The sequence below is a fragment of the Glycine max genome, chromosome 9, assembly GCF_000004515.6.
Source record: "Glycine max cultivar Williams 82 chromosome 9, Glycine_max_v4.0, whole genome shotgun sequence".
Classification (NCBI taxonomy): Eukaryota; Viridiplantae; Streptophyta; class Magnoliopsida; order Fabales; family Fabaceae; genus Glycine; species Glycine max.
In genome coordinates, this window is record NC_038245.2 from 46,804,969 (window position 1) to 46,830,279 (window position 25,311).

A 25,311-nucleotide genomic window follows, 5' to 3' on the forward strand; every position below is an offset into this window, starting at 1 on the left:
TCCAAAAAAGAAGCCAAGAAACAGTTCAAGAAATGGGTGAAGCAAACTCTCCACATCACCGCAAACACCCAATCACCGCAAACTCACCACCACCATCACACTCACCAATGTGCGATCATCATATTCTTCAACAAAACCAACAAGTGGTGGAGCCCACAGACCTGTTCTCCATGATGCACATCAACAACCGTCAGCCACCCTGCTCCGCCGCCACCAACCCCATGAAGCGCCGATCACCCCCGTCTTCCTCCTCCTCCGGCGAGCCCTGCGCCAAGAAGCTCTTCTGCGACCAAGAGGATCCCACTCACTACGGCTTCTCCGCCGTTCCCATTCCCCTCAACATCAACTCCCTCGTCAACAAGGGTGGCTCTTTCCCCGTCCTCCGCCGCTGCGTCTCCGACCCCTACACCTCTCCGGCGCCGGCACCGGAGCCGGAGCAATCCATGCCGCCGGAGAGAGGCTCTGGGCTGCCTCCCCTGCCGCCGAGATTCCGACGGAGCGTGTCGGATCTCTCTGTTCCTTCGCCAGATAAGGCTTTGTCCTGTTTGAGCTCCGAAGAAACTGCCACGCCTGATTCCGTGGTATGGAGAGTTGAGAAATTGAAAGGTGAAATTAAAGTTTTGATCTTTTGGGGTTTGGAATAATGGGTTTTGTTTGTTTTTTTTTTGGGTGTGTAATTGCAGAGGCTGAGAAGGATGAAGGAGCGTTTGAAAGAGATGAGACAGTGGTGGGATGAAGTTATGAAAGATGAGGAAGAAGATAGAGGTGGAAGAGAAGAAGAGTGTGCAGTTGTTGCTCAAGATGACAAGGCCCTAGCTCAGGTATGCGTGTGCGTGTATAAGGCTTAGTCTTCTTGATCTTGGACTATGATTGATTTGTGTTATCTTTAATGTATTTTTGGTTCTTCAACTGTGCTAAGAAGATTTATAATAAATAATGTTACATTATTATCCAATTACATACGAAAAATTGTAATGAATTGGGAATGGGGGGAAGAGAAAGATTGGAAGAAAAAAGAAAAAGTCATAGATATGATAGAAAGAAAAATTATATGAAAAAGAGATGGAAGAGAAAATGAGTTTATGTTTTATGTTCAGTCCATGTGTTTTTGCAGGATGATTTGGTAGGTGGAGATTCTGAAGAATCTGTTAGTGTTGATTGGATTGAACGGTGCGTAAGCCTTGGTTTTAGGTGCCCCTGTGGGAAAGGCTATGAGGTTCTCCTTTCTCAAAATAACTGTTACTACAAGTTGGTGTAGAAGAATAACTAGTGTGTTTGACTCCTTTTAGTTTGGGATCACTTCTGTTTTTATTCTCTTTTAGCTTTGCCAAGTGTTTTCCTATTCTCATGCGTGGCATTTGGTTGTAACTAGAACCGATGTTATATCACTTGCTTTCAATAATGTAAATAAAATGTTGTGTACTATCTCCAAGAAATGGAGGGAAGTTATTTTGTTCCATCTACTAGTCTGTAACTCAGTTCAAAATATCATAAAAAAATATATGACTTGTGAAGAGTGCTAATTCCTCTGTACACCAATGTGTTTTTCCAGTGGCTAACTGCAAATTATCAATTGAGACTAACAGCAAACAACTAAGACATAAACTAGTTCTGCAAACTACAGATCTGATACTATATCCATACTCTTTTCTTCTGAATTTTCATCCATAATGTTGGCATGTTTCTTGTTCTTGTGGGAAAACTGATGCTTGATTGCTTTTGGAGTTTGTGTCTACTACATTGCCATGTCCTTTTTTTTTTTTTTTTGCTCACTTTCTCATCAATCATCATTCACTAAAGGGTATGGAAGCATTAAAATCTCAGGTGAAATTTCAAATTCTTATATGAAGGAAAAACTTCTTCATAATGCCTATGGCTAGCAAAATAGGCTTGTTTCCACGTATATTCCCTGTGCAACCTGTTTCATGTTGGTGTCCTTCATCTTCATACCACTGTTCCAAACGCAGTAGTTTGGAGTATATGAAAGTCACAAAATGATGGATTTTTAAGTGGTTCAAAGTGTAGTAAGCTCAAAGTCTAGTTTGCAGAGTGAAAATATATTAAAAATCTATATGTTCAAATTAAGTCTATGTTTCAACACTTAAAAAAACAAATACTGCGTGTGTTTTTTTTTTTTTCGCTGAGGGGATTGATTGATAGACGATAATAAAGGAATAAATTAAATTGTTGCATAAATATTACGAAACTAAAATATGAAATGCTTTTTTTTCATTTACATGCTTTCATTAATTTCAACTTTGTGTAGTTATGAAAGAAAAATTTGAAATACTTGTTGTATGTACTTTTATCAAGAACCTATAGAGAAAAACCTGCCCCATTTGGAAATAAGTGTGTCAAATCAAAATTATATAATTATAGTAATATTCTTTTTTTTAAAAGTAGAACAATTTGGTGAAGATACTTTACTAAACTATAAACTATTTTGAATAAAATTAGGTGAAAGTATCATTATACCCTTTGATAACTTACAAATTGATAAAAATGTCTCATACTCCATAGTTGCTATTTTCAACCAACTCAAGGAAAACAACCATGATTATTTTCATACTCCATAGTTGGCCTTTAAATTCAATTTGTTCTAAACTTCTAATGCTATATTGCATGATAATATGTATGTGAGATGAAAATTTATGATTGGATATCGAGATACCATTGATTATGTATGTGGATCTTGATATCTATTTTCTATTTACTGCACATATTCTTCTGAGTAAGTATGTGTGGGAAGTACTAATTTATTGAGGAAGCTCTTCCACAATTTATAGAAAAAAATTGAGAAATGGTGAAACTCTAGGTTAAGTAACCAAAGTGTTGAGCTGAGAACCATGCATTGATGCAAATGTTGAGGTGTTTGTCATTTATGTGTTGATGACATGACGAGATTAATAATCATGCACTAATGGCAATATTTGTGATGAGGTTTACGAAGTTAAAATGGATGAAGTCATGGACCACTAGAAAGGTATAAAGGGTATGATATCTAGTTATGAGAATCCTAATGGATAGACTAGCAACTTATAATCAAGATAATAACAAAAAACTGACTTGATAACCTTGACACCTACTCAACATCATCAAGACTAATTGAATGTATATCCCCCAAAAATACTTGATGTGATGTAATTCTTGATAAACGAATATTGATGTTTTGATGATGACCGTGAGGTATGAATCCATATGTGTAACATGATTACTTAGGTCAAAACCTTAAGTATCCCTACATTTAGCATATATGTTGATTATGTTTGTGTCAATTGTGTGCTTACGTCTATCTTGCAAAATCATTTGTGATTGCGACTAAAGAATTAAATCAGCCCATTCCTTGTGTCTTTCAAGTGATAGATCATTATGGATAACAACTAACAACTATGGATAAATTAATTTTAGTAATAAGGACACTTACCCTAAAATTTAGTAATTTTGGCTCACGTGACAAATTCTTTAAAGAGGATACTTTTTAGAGAACTCTCACTTTTAGATTCCCGTTTTATGATGTTGATAGTAAAAGAATGGAATGATTATGATTTTATTCATCTAATTATGAATATATTATATATAGAGAGAGTGTGAGTACAAATGAATTATCTATTAAATTATCCATGACTTGAATTTAAATTGTAACAACTTGCAACTAATTGTTTCATTGTATCGATAGTCTAACACATGGTGGTGGCAATGATAACGTCAATGTTGTTCATCATAAATTTGTGGTCTGAAAATGTAAGATATTTGGAAAGAAGGTTCACACATCGATCAAAGCCAACAAATACAAACTTAATCATCAAACATAAGTCATAACACAAGGCTTAACACCTCCTAAGAAAAATAAACACGCTTAACCACCATAAGATAGAAGCAAAAAGACTTAATCACCTAAAAAAGTAGAAGCAAGAAAAATGTTTAACCACTTAAAGATAGAAAGCCAAAAACAACTTAACCACTAATAAGGCAAAAGGAAAAAAAAACAACTTAACCACCTGAAAAAGGTGGAAGCGAAATGACTTAACCACCTAAAAAGACAGAAATAAAAAGGCTTAACCATCATGAATGATTTTGGATGGAAAACATGAAGTGATCATCGTTATATAACCACTAAGAAGTTCTGACTCTAAGGAGATGAGTCATTTAGTAATTAGCAAAAACTAAATTTAATAGGTAGATTAAAAGCAATGGTATGTGACCATGAAGAAACAAAAAAGAAAAAGAAATATCAACTTGGCTATGACTCTATGATACCATATTGAAATAATGGAATGATTAGGATTTTGTTCATCTAATTGTGAATGTAAAAGATATATATATATATATATATATATATATATATATATATATATATATATATATATATATATATTTGTTTGTCTTAATTAAGTTTTTAACCCCTCAACTTTTTTAAATTCTAATTTTTAGTCTCTCAAAATTTATTTGACAACTTTTAATCCATCATTAATTTGTTCTTACCATTTTTAGCCCTAAAAAAATTAACTTATTTTTAGTCCATCATTTATTTTTATTGCTCAAAATCAGTTCAAGATATATAAAAATGATGGACTAAAAATGGACAAAAAAGATTTGAAGGACTAAAAATATTGATGAAAAATTAGTGAAGAATTAAAACTTTTAAAAAATTGAAGGACTAAAAATTGAGATCTAAAAAAGTAAAGGGACTAGAAATTTAAATAACCCAATTTGTTTGTTAAAAATTCACAAAACTATTTTTTTTTATCCAAAAGCAGTTTAAACAAACACACCTAAAAATAAAAAACTGCCTATTTTATTTTTTAAAAATATTTTTAACAAATAAATTTAAATATCTCACTAATCTACCATTTTTTGTTACTTTACTTGGTCTCATACTCTAAGAGAGGGTAATTAGGTAGTTAATTGTTTAGCCATTTTTGTTCCTTCTGGCTGATGTAACTGCTACAATTTTTCTTGTACTTGGCCCCTTTCATTCAATTTTAGGTTCTGAATACATTTTTGTGGGCCACTTAAAATGAATAATATGTGTTTACTTTCACTCTAACCCTGCAGGTTCTTTAATTTTTCTTTTTCTTCTTCTTTCTTTTTCCTCAATCTTCGAAGTTTTTATCCAAGAACGGTTCTCACACCGTGCTTGCCAGGTAGGAACACTCCAATGCCAAAATCTGACAAGAACAGTTAAGAACTCACTTGAAGAACCGCCATAAAGATGCTCTAACCCCCACTTGACCGCGTTGATGAGTTAATTTTAAAACAAATGAAGCCTATATATTTCTACTATTTAAGGACATGTGATAAGAAGAGTTAATCTTGATTATTTAATTTTAAGTATATGGTCAACAAACTCAATTAGAGAATAATAAGTTTAAGTAAAATTAATATTGTTTACCTAATATATAGGATTATTCATGTCATTTTAATAATTTGACGTAGTATTGATATAACACATTAGATGAAAATGCAAGAGTATATGAGAAATTAAGATATAACTCTTTCAAGTGTCCTAAAAATTGATATGTATTTTAGATAATAAGACTAAAATTATTAAGATTAATGACAAGATTAATAATTGGAATTTCTACTTCATGATCATAACTTTTACGCTTTACTTTTAAATTATATTTTACATTTATTGTTTACTCTTAAACAAATATCTTTTATTAGTGCTGATTTGACTTGAAATATTCTACATTTATTTTTTTGCTTTAAAACAAATATCTTCCTTAGGGGTGATTTAACTTGAAATACAATTAAATACTAAATATAAACATCTCATTAAATAAAAATTCATAATATGATTTGATATTTTACTAAAGACTAACTCATTTACCTAAATACAAGCGATGTGAATTAGTATTTTTGTAAAAAAAAAATACAAATATTTTTCATACTATATTCTTGTTTAAAACATTGTTGGATTTCAAATGTGAGAGGTTTTGTGATCAAAATTCAGATTATGATTTTGTAAAAAAGAAAATCAGATGCGTGAAAATTATTAGGTCTTTTTGCATAAAATAACATATGTTTAAAAATACTATTTAGTATAAAAATTATTAGTTCATGACTTTTGACTAAGGGAAACCTCTTTTGCTATAATATTATTTACTTAGTCCCATATCACTGTTAGTTTCTTTTTTTTTACCATGTAAGTTCTTAATAGATACATGTGATGAAATTTTTCATAAAAAAAGGTTAGGCAATGAAATAATTAATATTAGTAATGTAGTATATAAAGTGCTGATTTTCTGAGTTGTAGTTTCACAGCGTTGTTTGTTCTCCTTCTCTTCCCATCCTTCGTTCCTCCTGTCCTGGCTCCCCTTTCCCCCAATGCTGTAATTCTCTTTCTCTTCCCACATTTTTCTTCTATTTTTTAAACCTAATCACCCTTCTCTTTCTCTTCCTCATTCTTATTCCATTCAACTCTCATTCGTAACACAACCAACCCTTTTCGCCCTCTTAATTTTCCCTATGAATTCTCTCTCCCCCTCTCTCTCTCCACACCCCATTCAGCCTGCTTCATTCTTCACTCCTTTTTCTTCATCCGGTTTCATTGCAATTTTCTATTGAATGCATCTGATTTGTGTTTGCAATAAAGACCACATACCTTGAGTTCACAGGTTTGATATATTAAAAATCATTTTTTTCTTCGTTTTTGTGCTCTTGCCTGCTTATGAATTCTGGGTTTAGTCTGTATTTTTGGCATCTGGGGTCGGGTTGTTTTGTGCTGTGGGGTTTCAGGTCTGTTTGTTTTCGTGTTTTGATTTGTTAACTTTGGTTGATGACTAGGGTTTTTTGGGGTGGAGGGGTGCCTGTGTTTTGGAGGGTGGTGTTATCTTATTCAATGGTTGTTGGATTGGTTTGTCTGAGGATTTTGTATTGGTGAACTGTTTCAGTGGTTTGGAGATTTGGGGTTTGGAGTTTGAAGGTGTTGGTGTTGGTTTTTGCCGTGATTTTGTTGAGTCATGAATCGTAGAGTGAGGAGGAAGGTGGCGAGGAAGAACAAAGGGAATGTGGTGCAGTCTAGTTTCCCTGAAGATCAAGATGAGGTTTTGGATTTGGAACCCCAAAGGCAAGGGTTTGTTGATTGGAAGTGCTTGCCCGATGATACAGTAATTCAGCTGTTGTCATGTCTGAGTTATCAAGATCGAGCTAGCTTGTCGTCAACTTGTAAGACATGGAGGTCTCTTGGCAGCTCCCTGTGTTTGTGGAGTTCTCTGGATCTTCGTTCGCACAGGTTTGATGCCGGCATGGCTTCATCGCTTGCTCCCAGGTGTGTGCATCTTCAGAAGCTCAGGTTTCGCGGGGCAGAGTCTGCTGATGCAATAATTCATCTTCGAGCTAGGAACTTGCGTGAATTGAGCGGTGACTATTGCAGGAAGATTACTGATGCAACTCTCTCAGTGATTGTGGCTCGGCATGAGTTACTTGAGAGCCTTCAGCTTGGACCGGATTTCTGTGAGAGAATAAGTAGTGATGCTATTAAAGCAATAGCTCATTGCTGTCCTAAATTGAATAAACTTAGACTCTCAGGCATCAGGGACGTAAATGCTGATGCTATTAATGCCTTGGCTAAGCATTGTCCAAAGTTGACTGATATTGGGTTCATTGATTGTCTGAATGTTGATGAGGTTGCGCTGGGAAATGTGTTATCAGTTCGTTTCCTTTCTGTTGCGGGGACATCAAGTATGAAATGGGGTGTGGTTTCCCATCTTTGGCATAAACTTCCTAACCTGATTGGGTTAGATGTTTCAAGAACTGATATTGGTCCATCTGCTCTTTTAAGAATGTTATCCTTATCACAGAATTTGAGGGTTTTAATTGCTCTGAATTGTCCCATCCTTGAAGAAGACACCAGCTTCTCTGCTAGCAAATATAAAAACAAGTTATTAATCTCTCTTCGTACTGATATTTTTAAAGGGCTGGCTTCTTTATTGTTTGATAATACAAGGAGAGGAAACAATGTATTTTTAGACTGGAGGACCTCAAAGAATAATGATAAGGACCTCAATGAAATTATACCCTGGCTTGAGTGGATGCTATCCCATACACTTTTGCGTTCTGCTGAGAGTCCCCAACAGGGTCTTGATAGTTTCTGGGTTGAACAAGGTGGAGCACTTTTGCTTAGTCTAATGCAGAGTTCTCAAGAGGATGTTCAAGAGAGGGCAGCCACAGGTCTTGCAACTTTTGTTGTAATTGATGACGAAAATGCTAGCATAGATTGTGGAAGGGCTGAAGCAGTTATGCGAGATGGAGGCATACGCCTCCTACTTGGCCTTGCAAAATCTTGGAGAGAAGGGCTTCAATCTGAGGCAGCCAAGGTACTCTTTTTTCCTCATTTGTGTATAAAATTTGGTCAACCTGATCATTTCTAGTCACTTTTACTTGTACTGTTGTAAGAAAAAATGATATTTGCATTTTGTTGAGGTAGTACTCTTGATATTTGATGCCTTTTACATGCATATTTCACTAGAAATCTTAGCTAGCAAAAATCTGACACAATCAATGTGTATTTGTCCCAACTTTCTAAATTTGTGTAGGCCATTGCAAATTTGTCTGTCAATGCCAATGTGGCCAAAGCTGTTGCAGAAGAGGGTGGGATTCAGATTCTTGCTGGTTTGGCTAGGTCAATGAACAAGCTGGTGGCGGAAGAGGCTGCTGGAGGATTATGGAATCTCTCTGTTGGAGAAGAGCACAAGGTTGGAATTTGGATTTTGTATCTTGTTTAGTTTTTCATTTGTTGAAATTTAATGCTTAAAGTATAAACTAAGAGGCTTCCATCATAGGGTGCCATTGCTGAAGCTGGTGGAATACAAGCTTTAGTGGATCTTATATTCAAGTGGTCCTCTAGTGGAGATGGAGTTTTAGTAAGTTTCTCTGATTTTATGGTTATGAGCTTGCTAATGCCCTTCTATTATCCAGTAATGTTGCTGTTTTACAATGCATGTGGCAGTTGGTTGATTACATGGTTTTTATTTTTCAGGAACGTGCGGCTGGTGCATTGGCTAATTTGGCAGCTGATGACAAGTGTAGTACAGAGGTTGCACTAGCAGGAGGTGTACATGCTCTAGTGATGCTTGCTCGTAACTGCAAATTTGAGGGAGTGCAAGAGCAGGTAGCATTACTTTTTATTATTTGGGTACCATCCAGTTCAGTTGCTAAAATCTTTGAAGCTGTTTTATTTGGTAGATGATACCTGCCAATTGAATGTTGGAACTTATGATAGTTATTTTAAAATACTCTTATGATTGTGTTCGTGATTATCATTCTTAGAATTAGGGCCTAATTCAACCCCACAAGACTAGCTTGTAAGGTGAGGATTACTCAAGCTGTATGAGCTATATTTGAGCCATATCTCTAGTTGATGTAGGAATAAACACTATCCTCGAGGCTGCAACTAAGGCAGCTCCCATAAAGGCTGCAGCTAAGACCGGCTAGGGGTGACTGCATTTAAGGCGGCTTTCCAACAATAATTGTTATTTCCTTTTTGCTCCTGCCAAGGTGGTGGGGGCTACGAAATTGTGTGGTTGGTGGGATTATTTGAACTTTTACCTACTAATCGTTAACTAAGAAATTGGATGTCTTAGCAATGCCTAACTCCTGTTGACATTGGTGGTGCCATCGCATTACAAGGTGCTTACTTGCATCTAGAATTTCAGTCCAATTCTTGATTCCTTAATTGAATTTTTGGGACTTATATTCTCTATGACTCTATCTTATCTCAATGTTGTTAAATGGCAGTGCCATGGCAGATTTTTTGCCAACCGCCAGAGGCAATTTGTGAAGGGAGGCCTGCTATGGCAGCGCCATAGGCCACAATGGTATGTTTATATGGTGGAATTTTGGCCTTCTGCCATATTCTGCCATCTACCATTGATAACACTGTCTCATCTTTCCTATTCTGGATAGACAATGACGTAGACATAAGTGGAACAAAAATCATGCATCTACTATTTCTACGTGCAGCTATCAAAATATGCATGGAATTTCTTTTTCTCTCTGCTGACTTAGGACCATCAGTTACACCTTGTGGAAGTTACTTGAATATGTCATTTCAGTTTTGATGGAGATGTAGTCTACATTATGTCTTATTCTGGTCAATGGTCATGTGCCAGTGCCACATGGGGGATGACATGCATGTCTTAGATGTGATATTGCAAGTATAGACAATGCTAATGATGATCTAGCTAAGAGATGCTTAATATCATCTCCTATGAATCAGCATGTCTTCATGTTTACCTTAATTACAGATGCATGTGCATTACTTTTTAACTTAAATATTGATTCTTCAGTTGTATGTTTTTTAAAATCTTGTCCTCTCCATTGAGGGATGCACATGAATTGGTGTGGGATGATTAACATAACTACCTTTAAACATCAGGCTGCTCGGGCATTGGCTAACTTAGCTGCCCATGGAGATAGTAACAGTAACAATGCTGCCGTTGGACAAGAAGCAGGTGCCCTTGAGGCTCTTGTTCAACTTACTTGCTCTCCCCACGAGGGTGTCAGGTAATCTTTAACTGGTCTTTGCGCGTGCGGGTGTGTGCTATTGTACTTTTTTTTAACGGTGTGTGCTATTGTACTTATGTATTGCTTTTATCCTTTTGTTAAAAAATAAGGGATTAGATGAACTAGAGGAAGATAGATGGAGGAAACAAATGTGAATATGTTTTGCTTATGAGACTCTGAATAATTGTGATACAAAACATTGACTTAACACCTGTATTAATAAATTATATTTCTCAACACTCCTGCTTAAGTTTGCTACAGATAAACTCACTTAAAATAATATTAACCTTGAAAGTTGTAACTTCTGTATGGACTTCACAATGACTTGAACCACAGTATGATCGGAAAAAAAGGGGCATTGCTTGTAGAAATAGGCTTCACAAATCCATCCATTTATACACCTTTACCCAACAGTTTAAGCTTGTGGGATAATTGATTCATGAAAGGTTTACCTTTAATGCTTCTTCTTTTGACCTGTGATCTTGTTCCTTGAAAAATATTGCATTCACTCCTACATTGCTTTAACTTTCTGATATTTATTCAGGCAAGAGGCTGCTGGTGCACTTTGGAATTTGTCATTTGACGATAGAAATCGAGAGGCCATTGCCGCAGCTGGTGGAGTTCAGGCCTTGGTAAGTTTTGTACCATTGAAAGCCAACTTTATTTAAATAGAAAAAATAGATAGTATTAAATAGAAATAAATAGATTCAAGGGATGATAAGAAACATTCCAAAAGACTGAAAATCTTAGACAGATAAAGGGACATACCTGCACTATAAACCATTGTTGAATTTAGAGCGGGGGAGTGAGGGAGAGAGACTGTGAGATAGAATGGTATTGCTTTCTTCTACAGCACATCCTTTATGCAGAACATCCATATTAGAGATATAATATTCTACTGTTAATAGTCTTCTACAATACATTTTTGAATGGATATAAAGTGCCTTAATTCAAATTGTTTTTCCATGCATGAGAAAGAACATTGAAGTTAATCCATTTTTAGGGAACAAATTTCAATCATAAAAGTGAAGTTAGACTTTTTAAAATGCATTAATGTTAATTTCTATTGCAATCATGATTTTGTGCAATAATTTTTTTGGAGAGATTATGAATTAATGTTTCAGTCATTTTCAATTTTATTTGATAGTTAATATGTAGAGGCTATAGAGATGAATATTTTTTTTTTTCCTTTTCTGAAGAAAAATAATCTTTTATGGATCTTGTAAATCCTTTTACCAGATCATTGATCTTGTAGAACTGTAGGAGACTGAAAAGTTTAGTATGTTGATGTTTTGATACTGTGGTTTATATAGGTTGCTCTTGCCCAAGCTTGTGCTAATGCCTCCCCTGGACTTCAAGAGAGGGCTGCTGGTGCTCTGTGGGGATTATCAGTCTCGGAAACTAACAGGTACTTTTAAGAGTTCAGTTTATATCTTATCCCAATCCCAATGATATTGCTCCCTGAATCTTATTCTTAAGACTTTTTTTGAAACTCTTATCGTATATGATGGAGTATTGGGGTAGGCCATTTTTGTACTAAAGATGATATTTCTCTTTTATAACTGATTGATTACATTATTTCAGAATTCAGAGTGTAGTATTATTAGTTTTTGGATTTAGATGAGTTTATTGTATTGGTCTTTTGCTTTCTTGTGTTCCCTTTCATTATTTTATCTCCTTTTTTTGGTTCCTGAGGATTCTTTGTAGGTCCTTTCCTTATTTTTCTTGCTTCCTTTTTGACAAATCCTTTTTTCTTTTCTTTTTATTTATAAAAATAAAAAAGATATTTAGTTTTGAATCTTTTCACCTGCTTTCATAATTCCAATATTTGTTATCCTATCTCCATTCTTATTTTGAACTTAAATCTTTATGATGAGCCATTGAGGAAATTTGAAAATCTTAGAATAGGCTTTCTACCACTTTTTTTTTCCTTCCTTTTCCTTTTAATTTAATTTTTACTCTTTTTCGACCTTATTGCAATATCTTCTATGATTATCTAATTCCAAATCTCTCTCTTCCATTCCCTTCAGCTAATTCCATATAGACATAGGTTTAATTATTAATATCCTTTTTTCTGATAGAATTTTGGTTATTTGTGTGGGGAATGCTGGTGTTTATGTAATTGCATATTATTTTAGACTTCTCAGTGTTATGGGTTCAGACTTATCCTGTAATTTTGTCTTTTTTATTCCTCCTCATTAATTCATCATAATAACTTAGTCTGGAGTCAAAATCTAGCATAAATCATTTATTCACTTAAATGAAAATATGGAATTAATGACATGAGTGCAAGGCATGAAGGGAATGCATTGGAATCACATCAGACAGTCAAGTGCCATTGATTCTTCTGATATCTTAAATGTGGTATACATGCAGTGGAAAAGCCAAGTTTATGAGTGTTGCTAGGCTTTTAGTGGTGGTTGATTGTTGTTCCGTTGTGGCACAACAGGGAACAACTCTATGGGGATCTGTAACTGTGTAAACTTAGTCTTTATTCAGTTGACTTTTTAGGAGGGGAGGGTGATTTTTCTGCTTGGATTCTTTTGGAATGTTGGGATCTTATTCAATTAAAATTGGTGCATTTTCTTTTGTAAGTGCTAATGTCAGTTGATTCAAGTTTCATTTTTGAAATGGAATTGTAATTCAACTACTGAAGAGAAAGAAAGTATTTAGTTATTTAACCTCTTTAGGAAATGGAACATTCTGGGTGGAGATTGCGTTTGTTGGACTGAGTGCTAATCTCTAGGCTAAAGCTATAATCAAGGTGCAACTTTTTTCTACTTAAGTGCATTTGTTCTAGTGCTTTAATCAATCAGACTTCCACCAACCTCTGCCTTGTCAATGCAGAATACTGGCAAAGTTACTCATCCCCCTCCCCTTCAGAGAACTTGCCTCTGGCAGTTTTGTGCCTTTCTAGAAATTGAAGTCACGACCTTTGATTCTTATACCATTTGTTTGATTGATCGCTTACAGAAGGTTAGTGGGAAAATTAATGGCTTAGCTAAGTCTGAAGAATGAAGGAAAAATATTGAGGGTTACATGAGAAGCATATGTATGGGACAATGTTATCAAAATTACGAATTTTACTTGTAAAATCACACGATCCTGAGTTTTGGATGGCTTCTGTGCTCGATTCAGTGTGGGATCGCTGTGGAGTGGATCGTACTAGGATCGGCAAGCAAATTCACTGAGTTGAAGACCCGCGACATTGTAGGTTGGGCAACCCAGTGCAGAGAAAACCCATTTTCGTGGTTTAGCCCTAACAAGCATTTCCCTTTATGCAAAGTTTCTCTTCTCCCACTCAGCCAACTGATTCGTGTCACCTCTACTTTGCCACACAGCATGACATACTCCGTTCTTTCTCTACATTCTCTGTTTGAGTTTAACACGCCTCTTGTTTTGATTTTTCTTTCTCCCCATTTCCAACCTTTCCCTCTCGGATTGCTTTTAGTTGTGTGTCTTGTTTCTTTTTCTTTCCTTTTTTTAGGGTTGGTTTCTAATCCTCTCTCTAGGATAATTTTGGTTTATGTGGATCATATTGATCTGGTTGTGTCTAAAACTCACATTGGGCACGTTCTGGGCCTTTGAAATAAAGCCTCTGATTTTGGTTTCTACCTGCCCCTCTTTCTGCTTTTTTTTTCTTCTTATTTTTTCCTTTATAATCATTAAAAAAAACTAGTGTACCCCAGGGCCCAGAGGCTCCTCGCCTTTATAATCATTATTAAATATTAAATTGAATTAAGATATTAATAGTATGATCAAGCTATCAAAGGAAACTAAATAATATGATTAAACTGCTAAGGAAACTAAATTAAAATAAGGAAACAAGAAACTAAGTAGTTAATTATGCTGCTTTAGCGGCAATTTGCAGGGTGTGGTTGCAGATTAGCAACAAGCATGGCATGGCGCAAAACGGTAGTGCGGTGCAAGTTTGTTGTCGTGGTTGAAGCAGCCGTGTTTTTGCAGATAAACTGAGGGCCATGGGCATAAGTGGTCGTGATTCCAAAGAGGCGTCAATTTTATTTTTTTTTTTACTTTTCTAGCGAGGCAGAAATGTTCTGCAACTTCTGGCAAGGTAGAGATGTTCTGCAATTCTGACGATGCAGAAAGAGCTAAAGAGAAAGTGAGAGATTAGGGTTTCTTGTGATTTTGGTGAGACAGAAAGAGTCGGAGAGAAAGATTAGGCAAAAGGAGTTTTCTGAAAGAAGATGGTGGCTGATGGGAGAAAGAGAAAGAAACAAGGGTTTCTCACTTTATTTTACTTTTTGGGTCAGAGTGGGTATTGGGCCTAAATCTTAGATTGGCCACTCATTTATTATACTATTGTAAAAACATAAAGTACTCTATAAAATTTAAAAATATAGAAAAAATATTTATACATAAATAAAAAATATAATAATTAAATGAAATGCATATAAGTAGAAATAAAATAAAATAAGAATAAAAATTGTTCTGAAACATTCTTACTTGCAATGCATGATTTTGTTTCTTTTCTTTGACTAATATATGGATTTGAATTTGGTAAAAGAAAGTTGTCATTCCATGATATCATTATCTTTTTACACTAGATTATACTTATTTTTTTTTTATTAATGTTGGTTTTTGTTTTTTGTTTGCTTAGTGTTGCCATTGGACGAGAAGGAGGTGTTGCACCTCTGATTGCACTTGCACGGTCTGAAGCAGAGGTAACTTGTTCCCTTGATGTTTGATGTTTATGGATATTTTTATTAATTGATGCTAGACAAGTGCATAACAATGTACTTGCACGGTCTGAAGCAGAGGTAACTTGTTCCCTTGATGTTTGATGTTTATGGATATTTTTATTAATCAATACTAGACAAGTACATAACAATGCTGAAAAAGCATCCCATTTTGGTGTATTAATTAGTTCATTGTTGGTCTTGTTATTATTTACATTCTTTTTAAGTCGCTTTAGAAGCTGTTTGCACTTATATTGGCTTGTTCCACAATTTTTTTCTCTTTTAGGGTTTATTAATAGTTTTTCATATTAATTCATAGTTTGCATCACTTGTTATCTGGGTTATGCAGCTGGTTTAACAGAACAACTTATATTTGCTGCTAGCTGCTAGGCTGTTGTCAGCATTTTCCTTTGGTTTTTAATAAAGTGCCTTCTCTTGGTTATGATAAAAGGTTTACTTTGAGTTATTGTTGTCATAAACAAACAATCACAAAAGGCTTAAGCTGATAAGTGAATACATGTGAATGGTTTTTATATTACAACTAACATTCCCTCTCATGCAAGAGCTGTTTTGGCTCGTAGTGGGGATAATTCACAGGGCTACCTATCTTGTGTTGAAATTCAACTTTTTACTAGAGGAATGGGGTTGCAAGGATTGAACTCTAGACTATTTTCTGATACCTTGTCATAAATCAACAATCCCAAAAGCTTAAGTTGTTAGGTGGAGATAAATGAATGATTTATATTACATCTCTAACAATTGGAGTTTTGGAAATTCTTACCATATATACTAAACCTTTTCCCAGATGAATCTGATGATAGAAAGAGTAACAAGTAATGGCTTTGGTTGCATACATATATACATATAATTAAGTGTAACCATTGTGCCAAAAGCCTTGGTCTTCTTGGCGGCTGGTGCATCTTTTAATGTATCATGGACTTCCATATGAATATCTGGTCTTGTTTTTAAGCTTTCATTATTTGTATTTAGCCTCTTGTGGGCAATACTTTGTTGTGTATATTACTATGTGAGTTTTGGCTCCTTCATACTTTGCCCATAAGTATTTCTCATCTCACAAGCGTTTTATATATTTTGTCTGTATACTTTTTTACCATCTTTATCTGTTTATATATGTAAAATCCTGATTAAATTCAAACTACTTTTCACTTTCCACTTTCAGGATGTTCATGAAACTGCCGCAGGAGCACTATGGAATCTTGCTTTCAATGCTAGTAATGCTCTAAGAATAGTAGAGGAAGGTGGAGTATCTGCACTTGTTGATCTCTGTTCTTCATCAGTATCAAAAATGGCACGATTCATGTCTGCGTTGGCATTGGCATACATGTTTGACGGGAGGTAATTAATTTGATTAAAACCTGCTGTGTGCATATCACCCTTTTTGTTGGTTTCTTAGAATGCTTATTTTCTTATTTAATTAATGTCCTTTATTGAAGCTTGTTGAGATATTATGTTTATTATGGAGATATGATGGAGCTTTGATTTATGTTGTTTCTGTTCATATTTGATTTGATTTGTATTTATAGTAGAATGAATATGTGAAGCAAATGAAAATGACTTTACTGTAGTAAAATAAATTGTTTAACCAATGAAACTTGGTATAAGAGATCATTGTATGCATGTTATTTGAGCATCATGATGTGTTTTGCAGAATGGATGAATATGCTTTAGTAGTCACTTCATCTGAAAGTATTTCTAAGAGTGTGAGCTTGGATGGAGCTAGAAGGATGGCTTTGAAACACATTGAAGCTTTTGTCCTTATGTTCTCTGATCTACAAGCATTTGCGGCTGCTGCTGCATCATCTGCTCCTGCAGCATTAGCACAGGTTACTGAAGGTGCGCGCATTCAAGAAGCAGGACATTTGAGATGCAGGTATTTTTTTCCCCTCCTTATACTCTAGTAAAAGTAGCTCTTTTCATTACAGTTGTACCTTACTACCTCATACAAAGGTCGTATTTTCTGATTATGCAAAGCCATCTCCGGTTTTTGTGGATTTGGTGTCAAAATTTTATTTGTTGCAATAGTGCATACAATTTTAAGTTTTTAGCACTTACACTTTTCTTCATTCATCTGTATTCATGCAGCTTATGTATTTATTATGGGCATATAGTGGATATTTTGACCAATCATATTCTGAATGCTTGCTTCATGAAAGTGTAGTGAATATTAAGTAAGAAGTGAAAAAAATTATCTACAAGTATGTTTTGTTTTCTTCTTCTTTCAAAGTGCATTTTTTACTCAATGATAATGTTTAACTGAGAAGTCTCCCACATGTTTATTTCATGGACCATTAAGACTGGAAGGAGTTACACAATTATTATATGATGGTTTAATATATCTACCGTATTTTATTTGATTGTTTCTCAGTGGTGCTGAAATTGGAAGATTCATCACTATGCTACGAAATCCATCATCTATACTCAAGGCTTGTGCAGCATTTGCTCTTCTCCAGGTAACTATAGCAAGTAGCAACATACTTAATTTTCTTTTTTATATCTATATTTGGTTCAAATTTTGGCGTTCCTATGTGTTGATCTTTCAATTGCAGTTTACCATTCCTGGTGGACGACATGCCATGCACCATGCTAGCCTCATGCAAAGCCTGGGAGCATCAAGAGTTCTGCGTGGTGCAGCTGCTGCAGCAACTGCTCCACTTGAAGCAAAAATCTTTGCCAGAATTGTTCTGCGCAATCTTGAGTATCACCAGATAGAGCAAGCACTAGCGTAGATGAGTTCATTTGTTGTTTACAGTCCCCTTTCTCAAACCATTTTGGACTTCTAATATTTCACATGTAGACAAACTGTCCAATGTGTCATAAGAACACTAGTCGGTGACCGTGATGCATGTGATGTGAAGCAAGCTATAAATTGACATGTTTCTATTTTCCATCTTTGGAACTGCTTAGAAATTAAGATGTATTTCTTTCCTCCCCTGTACCAATCTCTTCATATCAAGGCTGCAACAAATAGGCACCTTGACATAAATTTTATTGCCTTGATGTTTTTTTTTTCTTTGTATTATTCTACAGTATTATGTACAATCATGATTTTAGGTAAATTTATTTAGGGCTGGAAATGCTTATTGTCCTTTTTAAAAGTCTTTTTTAGTCTTTCATTTATGCTTTTAGTTTTAGACCAAAAAACATTTATTCTTTTAGTTAAAGTTTGCTATGATTGAAATTTTAAAATTACTATTATTACAAAGACAAGCATAACTGTGTTTGTTTGCATTTTTATTAAATTTTAAATATTTTATTATTATTTTATTTTATTCACAAACCATTTTTATAATTTAAATTGTAAATTTTAACTGAAATTTATTAACTCAAATAATCCTGTCACTATAAGTTTTTTGTAGGAATAAATAGTTTGTCTACTGATAGGTTTGTTAATTTTTATTTAACTACCTTAAAAATCATATATCGATTTTTGATAATAAGAGAATATTAGAATGTGCAACTTGTTACTGTTAGTCTGTTAGATTAGTGTTGATTCATCATTATTAGTCCGCCTATTTTCTCCCTATAAATACCTCACTCTATCACATTATCATATATCAATATAATCATTCTTTTTAGTTTTTAATACTTGATTTTCTCTTTTTCAAGTTCAAAATTAGAGGTTGAAAAAACCTAGCTCCTGCACTCTGATCCCAATTCACTGTAAATCCCTTCTTTGACACCATCGGAGAATGAAGTTCCACCACCAATTCATTGAATGATTGAACACCATTGCCTTATGTTCAAAAACATTTTTTGATCGTTCACATCATCTATGTTTTGAACTCGATAATAAAAACTTACGCTGAATTAACAAGTTGAGTCCTATCTTGAAAAACACATCATAATGTCCCAATCAATAATTTTAATATTAATAAATTAAATAGTAATAGTTGTCATCAAAATACAAATAAATAAAATTTATGTATTTTCTTGATCAATTTGATTTTTTCTTAAAAGAAAGTATGTGAAGAATAATTTACAATGAAGGATTACAAACTTGTAATGTTGAAAGTTATACTAATTTTTACATTATTGATAATTTCGTATAGAATGGATCTTCTTTATCGATTACATAATTTCTACTTTTAAATTGTATATTAATTCACACAATACGCATGACTGATGTGCATGCGTTTAATTTTTATATCCTATCCGTATAAAGAGTCTTATATTATTAATCAATTAAAAATTATTTTAAATATTACTTTGAAAATTTGTTACAAATGTCAACAATATTATTATATGTCACGATCTATTATTGGGAAAATGTAACTCAATACAATTTTTTTTGGACAAAAACTACTGCATACATGAATAGACGTATTTGATTTCTGTTTGATTGTAACTTTTTTTCTCAAGTTACTATCTCCTCATAACCACTGATGCTTTGATCTTTTTTATCCCCCAAAAATTAATGTTTTAGAAATTCAAAGTCTAATTAGCTATCTTTTCTCAATTAAGCCCTTATTTAATGCCATATCCTTTTCATAACTATTGATGTTTTATCACTGACAATAAAATATTAAATAAGAACATTTTAATTCAAATATAATTATACTTTGCATTCATTATATATTTCTCAATTCATATTCATGATTTAAAAGTGGTTAATTTAAATAGCACATATATATGGCAATGAAGGAATCCAACCTAAGACATTTTTGTTCACAAATTTCAATTTTATCAATTGAACAAACCTCACTGACAATTAATTTATAATTTGTTATTGCTCATTACTTTTCTATGTCTCAACATTGCTTTGAATTTTTTCCATTGTCACAATAAAATAAATAGAAATTGTCTTTTGCTTTGTATTACAACAAATGCAAGATCTCTAGTCCAGATTATTGCTTCTTGATTAGTTCTTTCACACAAAAGATAAAAGAGTTTCATATTTCTCAAACATTCTAAAAAATATAAAGACATAATTATATTAAATACGAGAGAAAAAAATGTTTTTGTTCATTTTGTGACAAAGAATAATTGTTGAAGGCAGGTTTTTGTGGCCAAGACTATGCCAACCCAAAGTAAAACAACAAATAATTTTCAGACGAGTCTTCCAAACTTTGCCTGTTAATTTTATTATAGGTGATGACTCTTTATCTTAACATCTTCAACAATCACTGAATCAAGAGAACACACAAACGATAAATATATACTTAATTAAATAGCGACAACAAATAATACTTAGAAAGATAAGACATCCCTAATAAATGGTATTGTATGTGATCATCATGCCATTGTTTATGACTAATTCATTTGCATTTCATTGTAGTCTTACCTACACTTTCATTATATTATTGAATTGATCATTCAAAAATTCTGGAAGTGTATGCAGTTTGTATTCACAAAGAGTTTAATGATTATACATGGTTGATGTAAAATTATTTTACCTATTAACTAATAAAAAATCATTGTTAGTATATTAAGGTAATTATTATAAAAATTAACAAACAGAAGGTGATTTGTGAGAAAAAGAGTGACAAAGTTTCATTATTAGTAATTATTAAGCAAAAATAAGAATGAAGTTAAATGAGCAACCCCCACTATGAAATTCAATACTTAAAAAGAGGAATTAAGATATTTACCTTAGGCCATTATGTTTTGATATTTGTAACATACTTGAGTAGCATGTCAACCACTTCTGATGAGACCTTTGAAGTTGATTTCTTTAAATTTTTAATCTTAGCATTTGTCTCCTCCTCAAGCCTTTTTACATTAGATCCAGAACTCCCAGTGTTCTAAGGAAATTCAATCCAACAACAAAGTAGTGAAATATTATGAATCCAATGAAAATATGTCCTGTTTTTAATTTTGATCTATAATACTATAAGACACCATTTTATACCTCTGAAATTGACTTTTGATACTCCTCTTCAATGTGAGATCTGTATTCTGTTGCCTCCCTCTCTGCCTCATCCTTTGCCTACTTTAACCTTTGGGTCCTAACTAAAAAATTAAACACAATTCATTCATTCATTCATATTAAATGATGATAAGTTTATATATAAGAAGCACAGCTTTAAATTATGCGATAGTGGTTGCCTTATTGTCGCGTTTCTTGATATGTTGAGAAGTTATAGGCAAATGCAGCTACAATTGTGGTCATGCAGGGATCACAAACACTTAAAAAAATGACGTTACAGCTAAAATCTCAACTCCAAACCATTTTTTATAAACCTTGATAACAATACTATAAAAAAAAGGGGGTCTTACAATTTCTTGCATTAGAAACAATATGTTGGGCTTCTTGTTCTGCAATCAGCAGCATCTGAATGCCTCCTTGTCCTTTAAAGGGATCCATGGTAACTGTATATCAACAATCAAAGAAGTTATTATGATTGTGAATTCAATTTAAATGGTTTGATCATCATCAACATTTAACTATTATACATCAAAATGAGAAGAGTCTTAAGAAACACAACATGAATTTCTTACCTATACAAAGGAAACTATTCCAAAACCTTGGTGTATGAGGGATAACTTTGATGTCATTTGATGGAGATTATTGTTTTCACAATAACTCTCCGAAAGCAATGGGAATAGTTTTGTTATGTACTAAGTCAAACCGCATATCTTGTGTTGTTGAACAGTAAAATGGTTTGTTATAAAGAAACAAGTGTTAAAATAATTCATCAAAGAATTTAAATTTTATTTCTTAATTTTGAAAAAGTACTTAAATATGACTAATTTATTATTTTAATTAGTCGAGGAGCAAAATCGAAAACACTTTATTTTTCTAAATGAATAGATTGTTTTTTGTATTAAATTCACTATCAATGCTATTCACATACAACTTTATTCAAAATATAAAAATTTATTGAAATTATATGTTTTTTAAAGGCTTATTATAATTTATTAAAATTATATGTAAGATTGAATTATATGCAGACAAATAAAAAATATTAATAAGACAACATCACTCACTCACTAAGAATTACATGAATAGGGACATGACGACTAAGGGTGCAAGATGCAAGGAGGTACGAAAAGTGAGTGTGACGTGGCAATTAGAAGAGGGAATGACAAAGGATATTTTTTGAAGAAAAATTTAAGAAAAAGAGAGATTATTTCGATCATGGGTTTATGTTGATGGTGGAAATTATTTCAATCTTCTGGAATTTTGACCTTAAATTTTGATATGACTTTTCACTTTTGATTCTAACAAATAATGTGTATGTATTTTGAGACTTTAAAATAAAAAAATTAGTTGAGTTCTTTTTAGTCACACTAATAATGTTTAACTTTCAATTGAAAAATATATAAGCGTATTTAATAAAAACTAGTTTATAACTACTTTAAGCCTATAAATTAAGAACTAAAAAGTTGAATACTTATAAATAAGTTAGGAATAAGAATAACTTAAAAATTAATAAAATGATTTATCAAACACACTAAGTGAGTCAAAATCTAAATTAAAAAATTCAAGATTTTGATGCACAAACATTTATCTAAATTTGATTTGTTAAAATTAATCTTGATTGTGATTTTGGTTGTGTGCTTGAACAAGTATGAAATCTTGTTAAAATCAAATTTAATTATGATTCTAACATGTAAAATTGTAATTTAAATTCAAAATGTGTCCATTTGTAGATTTTTAAGTTATAACCATAACTAAAAAATGTTACCAAACTATAATTATTTGAGTCCTTAAATAAAACCAAATGCAATGAAAAGTTGGTAATTTCATAAAGAAACAAGAAATATAAACTACAAATTTAATTGCATAAATTAAAAATAAATGTATTAAATTGGAAACAATAAATATACAAAGTAAAAAAACATTTTGAAATTTTAAGGAAATAAAACTACAAAGATCTATGGAAAACTTAAATTTCTTAAAATGTAACTTCACATTAAAGTAAATTTGAATGAATAAACTTTAAACAATAAGAAGGAAATTATGCAATTAAATACGAGTAACTAAAAAATAAATATATTGCAATGAATTGTAATGAAAAGCGAATAAAATTCTTGAAATATATATAAATTGAAGATTAAAACAAAAAGGAAGCTAGTAGAAGAAGAATTACAAAAATTTAAATGACTTGAAATATAAAGAACTTGAGAAATCCATGGAAGCGAGTAAATGGCCAGAATCAATGTAAAGACTTTTATTTAAATGTGGTTGAAAATATACACAGTATTTGCATAGTATTTTTCAACAACAAAAATGATTTACAAAGAGTCCTATTCATAGATTTTTGGCTCTTAACAATCAAGAAACCATTATCTAATTAGTAAACAAAAAACTAATAAAGTTAACTTCATTTCCAAACACAAAGACAAAGACACTCTAGTGTTACCCTCAAACGTGGAGGAGGGGGATCACTTTACCAATGCATCCAATTGATGTGGCAGTGGAATCTCTGATAACCTCATTTCCAATGCCACATAAATATTGTTGCTGCAAGCACCCGTTCACGGAATCCATATGATGAAATAAATGAAATGTCAATGGAATAAGCTTCCGAATTGAATTCCTCCGAAAATCTCTTCAGAAGAAACCGGTGGGTAGCTGCAGCGGACAAGCTAAAATGCGATGTAGCAAATTGGTGATCGGAAATTAGAGAAAGCCAATACTTACATATGCATTTATAATCTTAACAGAATATCTTCAATCAACTCTCGTTAGCGAGAGTCTGAGGCTTTTCAATCTTTTCTTCTAATAAGTGAACCATCGAACCACTATTTTTTTTTTTTTTTTTTATAAATTCTAACGGGTAATAAGTGAACAATTGAACCATTATTTTTTTTTTTTATCTAACCATAGATATCCTATATGGAGACAATTTCGAGTTGAATAGAACCACTATACACCTATTCTTATAGGGCTAAAAAAAATGTAAATAAGGAATGATAATATTTAAAAGATAAAAGATTTAAAATTACAAATAAATGAGATATTTGTGTAATATGAATTTTGTGTATATATATTTTTAAATTTAAGCATCGTTTAGGATAAATTGGATATTATTTCTGATTTTGATCATAAATAATGTGTTTTTAAATATATATATATTTTTTTATCTTTTACCATTTTCAAATTCTTTTTTCTTAATTTATTTTCACATTTGAGATCATTCAAACTTTGAATATGGATATATCACACCGATTTAAAGATAGCTTTCTGTTTAACATAAATTAAATTTTAAGATTACTATATCTTAATTAATCTTACAAATTTAATTGTAATCTTAATATGATATATCCAAATTAATCACACGTATTGATAGATGATGACAAAGTGTTAAAATCCCGAGCATGTCATACTCTTTTTCCTTTTCCAAACCTAATGCCATGCAAATGTAATTCCTATGCTCAAGCACTATGTGTACAGGGAGCAAATTTCTGCCTAGTTTCAAGCACCGTGACGTTAGGTATCCAGAGGAGGCTTCCAACTCCATTTTTAAGGTTTGGCATTAAGTCTTCAATGCAACAGCATTAGACCTTCCTACCTTATTAGCCTTAGCAATTAGCTCTTCACCTAAACAATCAGTTCACAGCTTGGTAATCTAACTAATGCTCAAGATTTGTATCAAAAGAACTATAGAGATTGAAAAATGTAAAGAAACAACATATACGCACATTTTAGTAACTATCAAAAATTGGATAAAGGAAAACAACAAAGTCTGAAATGTGAACTTAATTTGAACCTAATTACTAATGAAATTATCAAACTTTCTAAATCAGCAATAATATATATATATATACTAGCTAGGTTAAGCAAGGATATCGTAACTAAACCCATGCATATAATATAAAAGGGAAATTTTAACTTTTTCTTCTTACAACATAAAATTATAAAACTAAACAACTAAGCCTACCAAAAAAATAGTACTAAAAAATTAATATACGTAAGAGGTTAATTTATATACACTACTAATGTAAATTTTTTACAGACATTTAATAAAATTTGACTATTTTGCCAGGTAATTAATATGGTTTGGCAATAAAGTAGATATCTGTGTAGAAATGTTTTTCAGTAAGTCAGAGACTATATATGTATATATATTAAACTCATAATATATATACATAATAATGAGGTAAAGGTATTTTGAATGTTACTGAGTGGTATTTA

The 25,311-nt window shown here is 32.7% G+C and overlaps 2 protein-coding genes across 3 annotated transcripts; both read left to right on the plus strand.

The window, feature by feature from the left end:
• Positions 1-1,431, plus strand: LOC102661026 (uncharacterized). Its single transcript, XM_041005507.1, has 3 exons — positions 1-641; positions 684-821; positions 1,115-1,431. Exons 1-3 carry the CDS (start codon positions 33-35, stop codon positions 1,256-1,258), a joined length of 891 nt encoding a protein of 296 aa, XP_040861441.1. The 5' UTR covers positions 1-32; the 3' UTR covers positions 1,259-1,431.
• Positions 1,432-6,248: 4,817 nt separating this feature from the next.
• Positions 6,249-18,156, plus strand: LOC100805530 (protein ARABIDILLO 1). 2 transcript variants are annotated; one of them, XM_006587710.4, is made up of 13 exons: positions 6,249-6,620; positions 6,790-8,321; positions 8,541-8,699; positions 8,787-8,867; positions 8,984-9,115; positions 10,382-10,509; positions 11,054-11,141; positions 11,823-11,917; positions 15,131-15,194; positions 16,390-16,565; positions 16,879-17,100; positions 17,596-17,680; positions 17,777-18,156. In XM_006587710.4, the coding sequence occupies exons 2-13, from the start codon at positions 6,966-6,968 to the stop codon at positions 17,954-17,956; spliced, it is 2,766 nt and encodes a 921-aa protein (XP_006587773.1). In that variant the 5' UTR covers positions 6,249-6,620; positions 6,790-6,965; the 3' UTR covers positions 17,957-18,156. The 2 variants fall into 2 exon arrangements, with proteins under 2 accessions (XP_006587773.1, XP_003534470.1); XM_003534422.5 differs by having other exon boundaries at positions 6,897-8,321.
• Positions 18,157-25,311: the final 7,155 nt, after the last annotated feature.

Bases quoted from the DNA above. Each gene is read 5' to 3' on its own strand.
- LOC102661026 (XM_041005507.1), top strand. From the start codon at position 33: ATGGGTGAAGCAAACTCTCCACATCACCGCAAACACCCAATCACCGCA. The intron at 642-683 runs TAATGGGTTTTG...GTGTAATTGCAG, and splicing joins TGATCTTTTGGGGTTTGGAA to AGGCTGAGAAGGATGAAGGA. The intron at 822-1,114 runs GTATGCGTGTGC...GTGTTTTTGCAG, and splicing joins ATGACAAGGCCCTAGCTCAG to GATGATTTGGTAGGTGGAGA.
- LOC100805530 (XM_006587710.4), top strand. From the start codon at position 6,966: ATGAATCGTAGAGTGAGGAGGAAGGTGGCGAGGAAGAACAAAGGGAAT. The intron at 10,510-11,053 runs GTAATCTTTAAC...ATATTTATTCAG, and splicing joins TCTCCCCACGAGGGTGTCAG to GCAAGAGGCTGCTGGTGCAC. The intron at 16,566-16,878 runs GTAATTAATTTG...TGTGTTTTGCAG, and splicing joins GCATACATGTTTGACGGGAG to AATGGATGAATATGCTTTAG.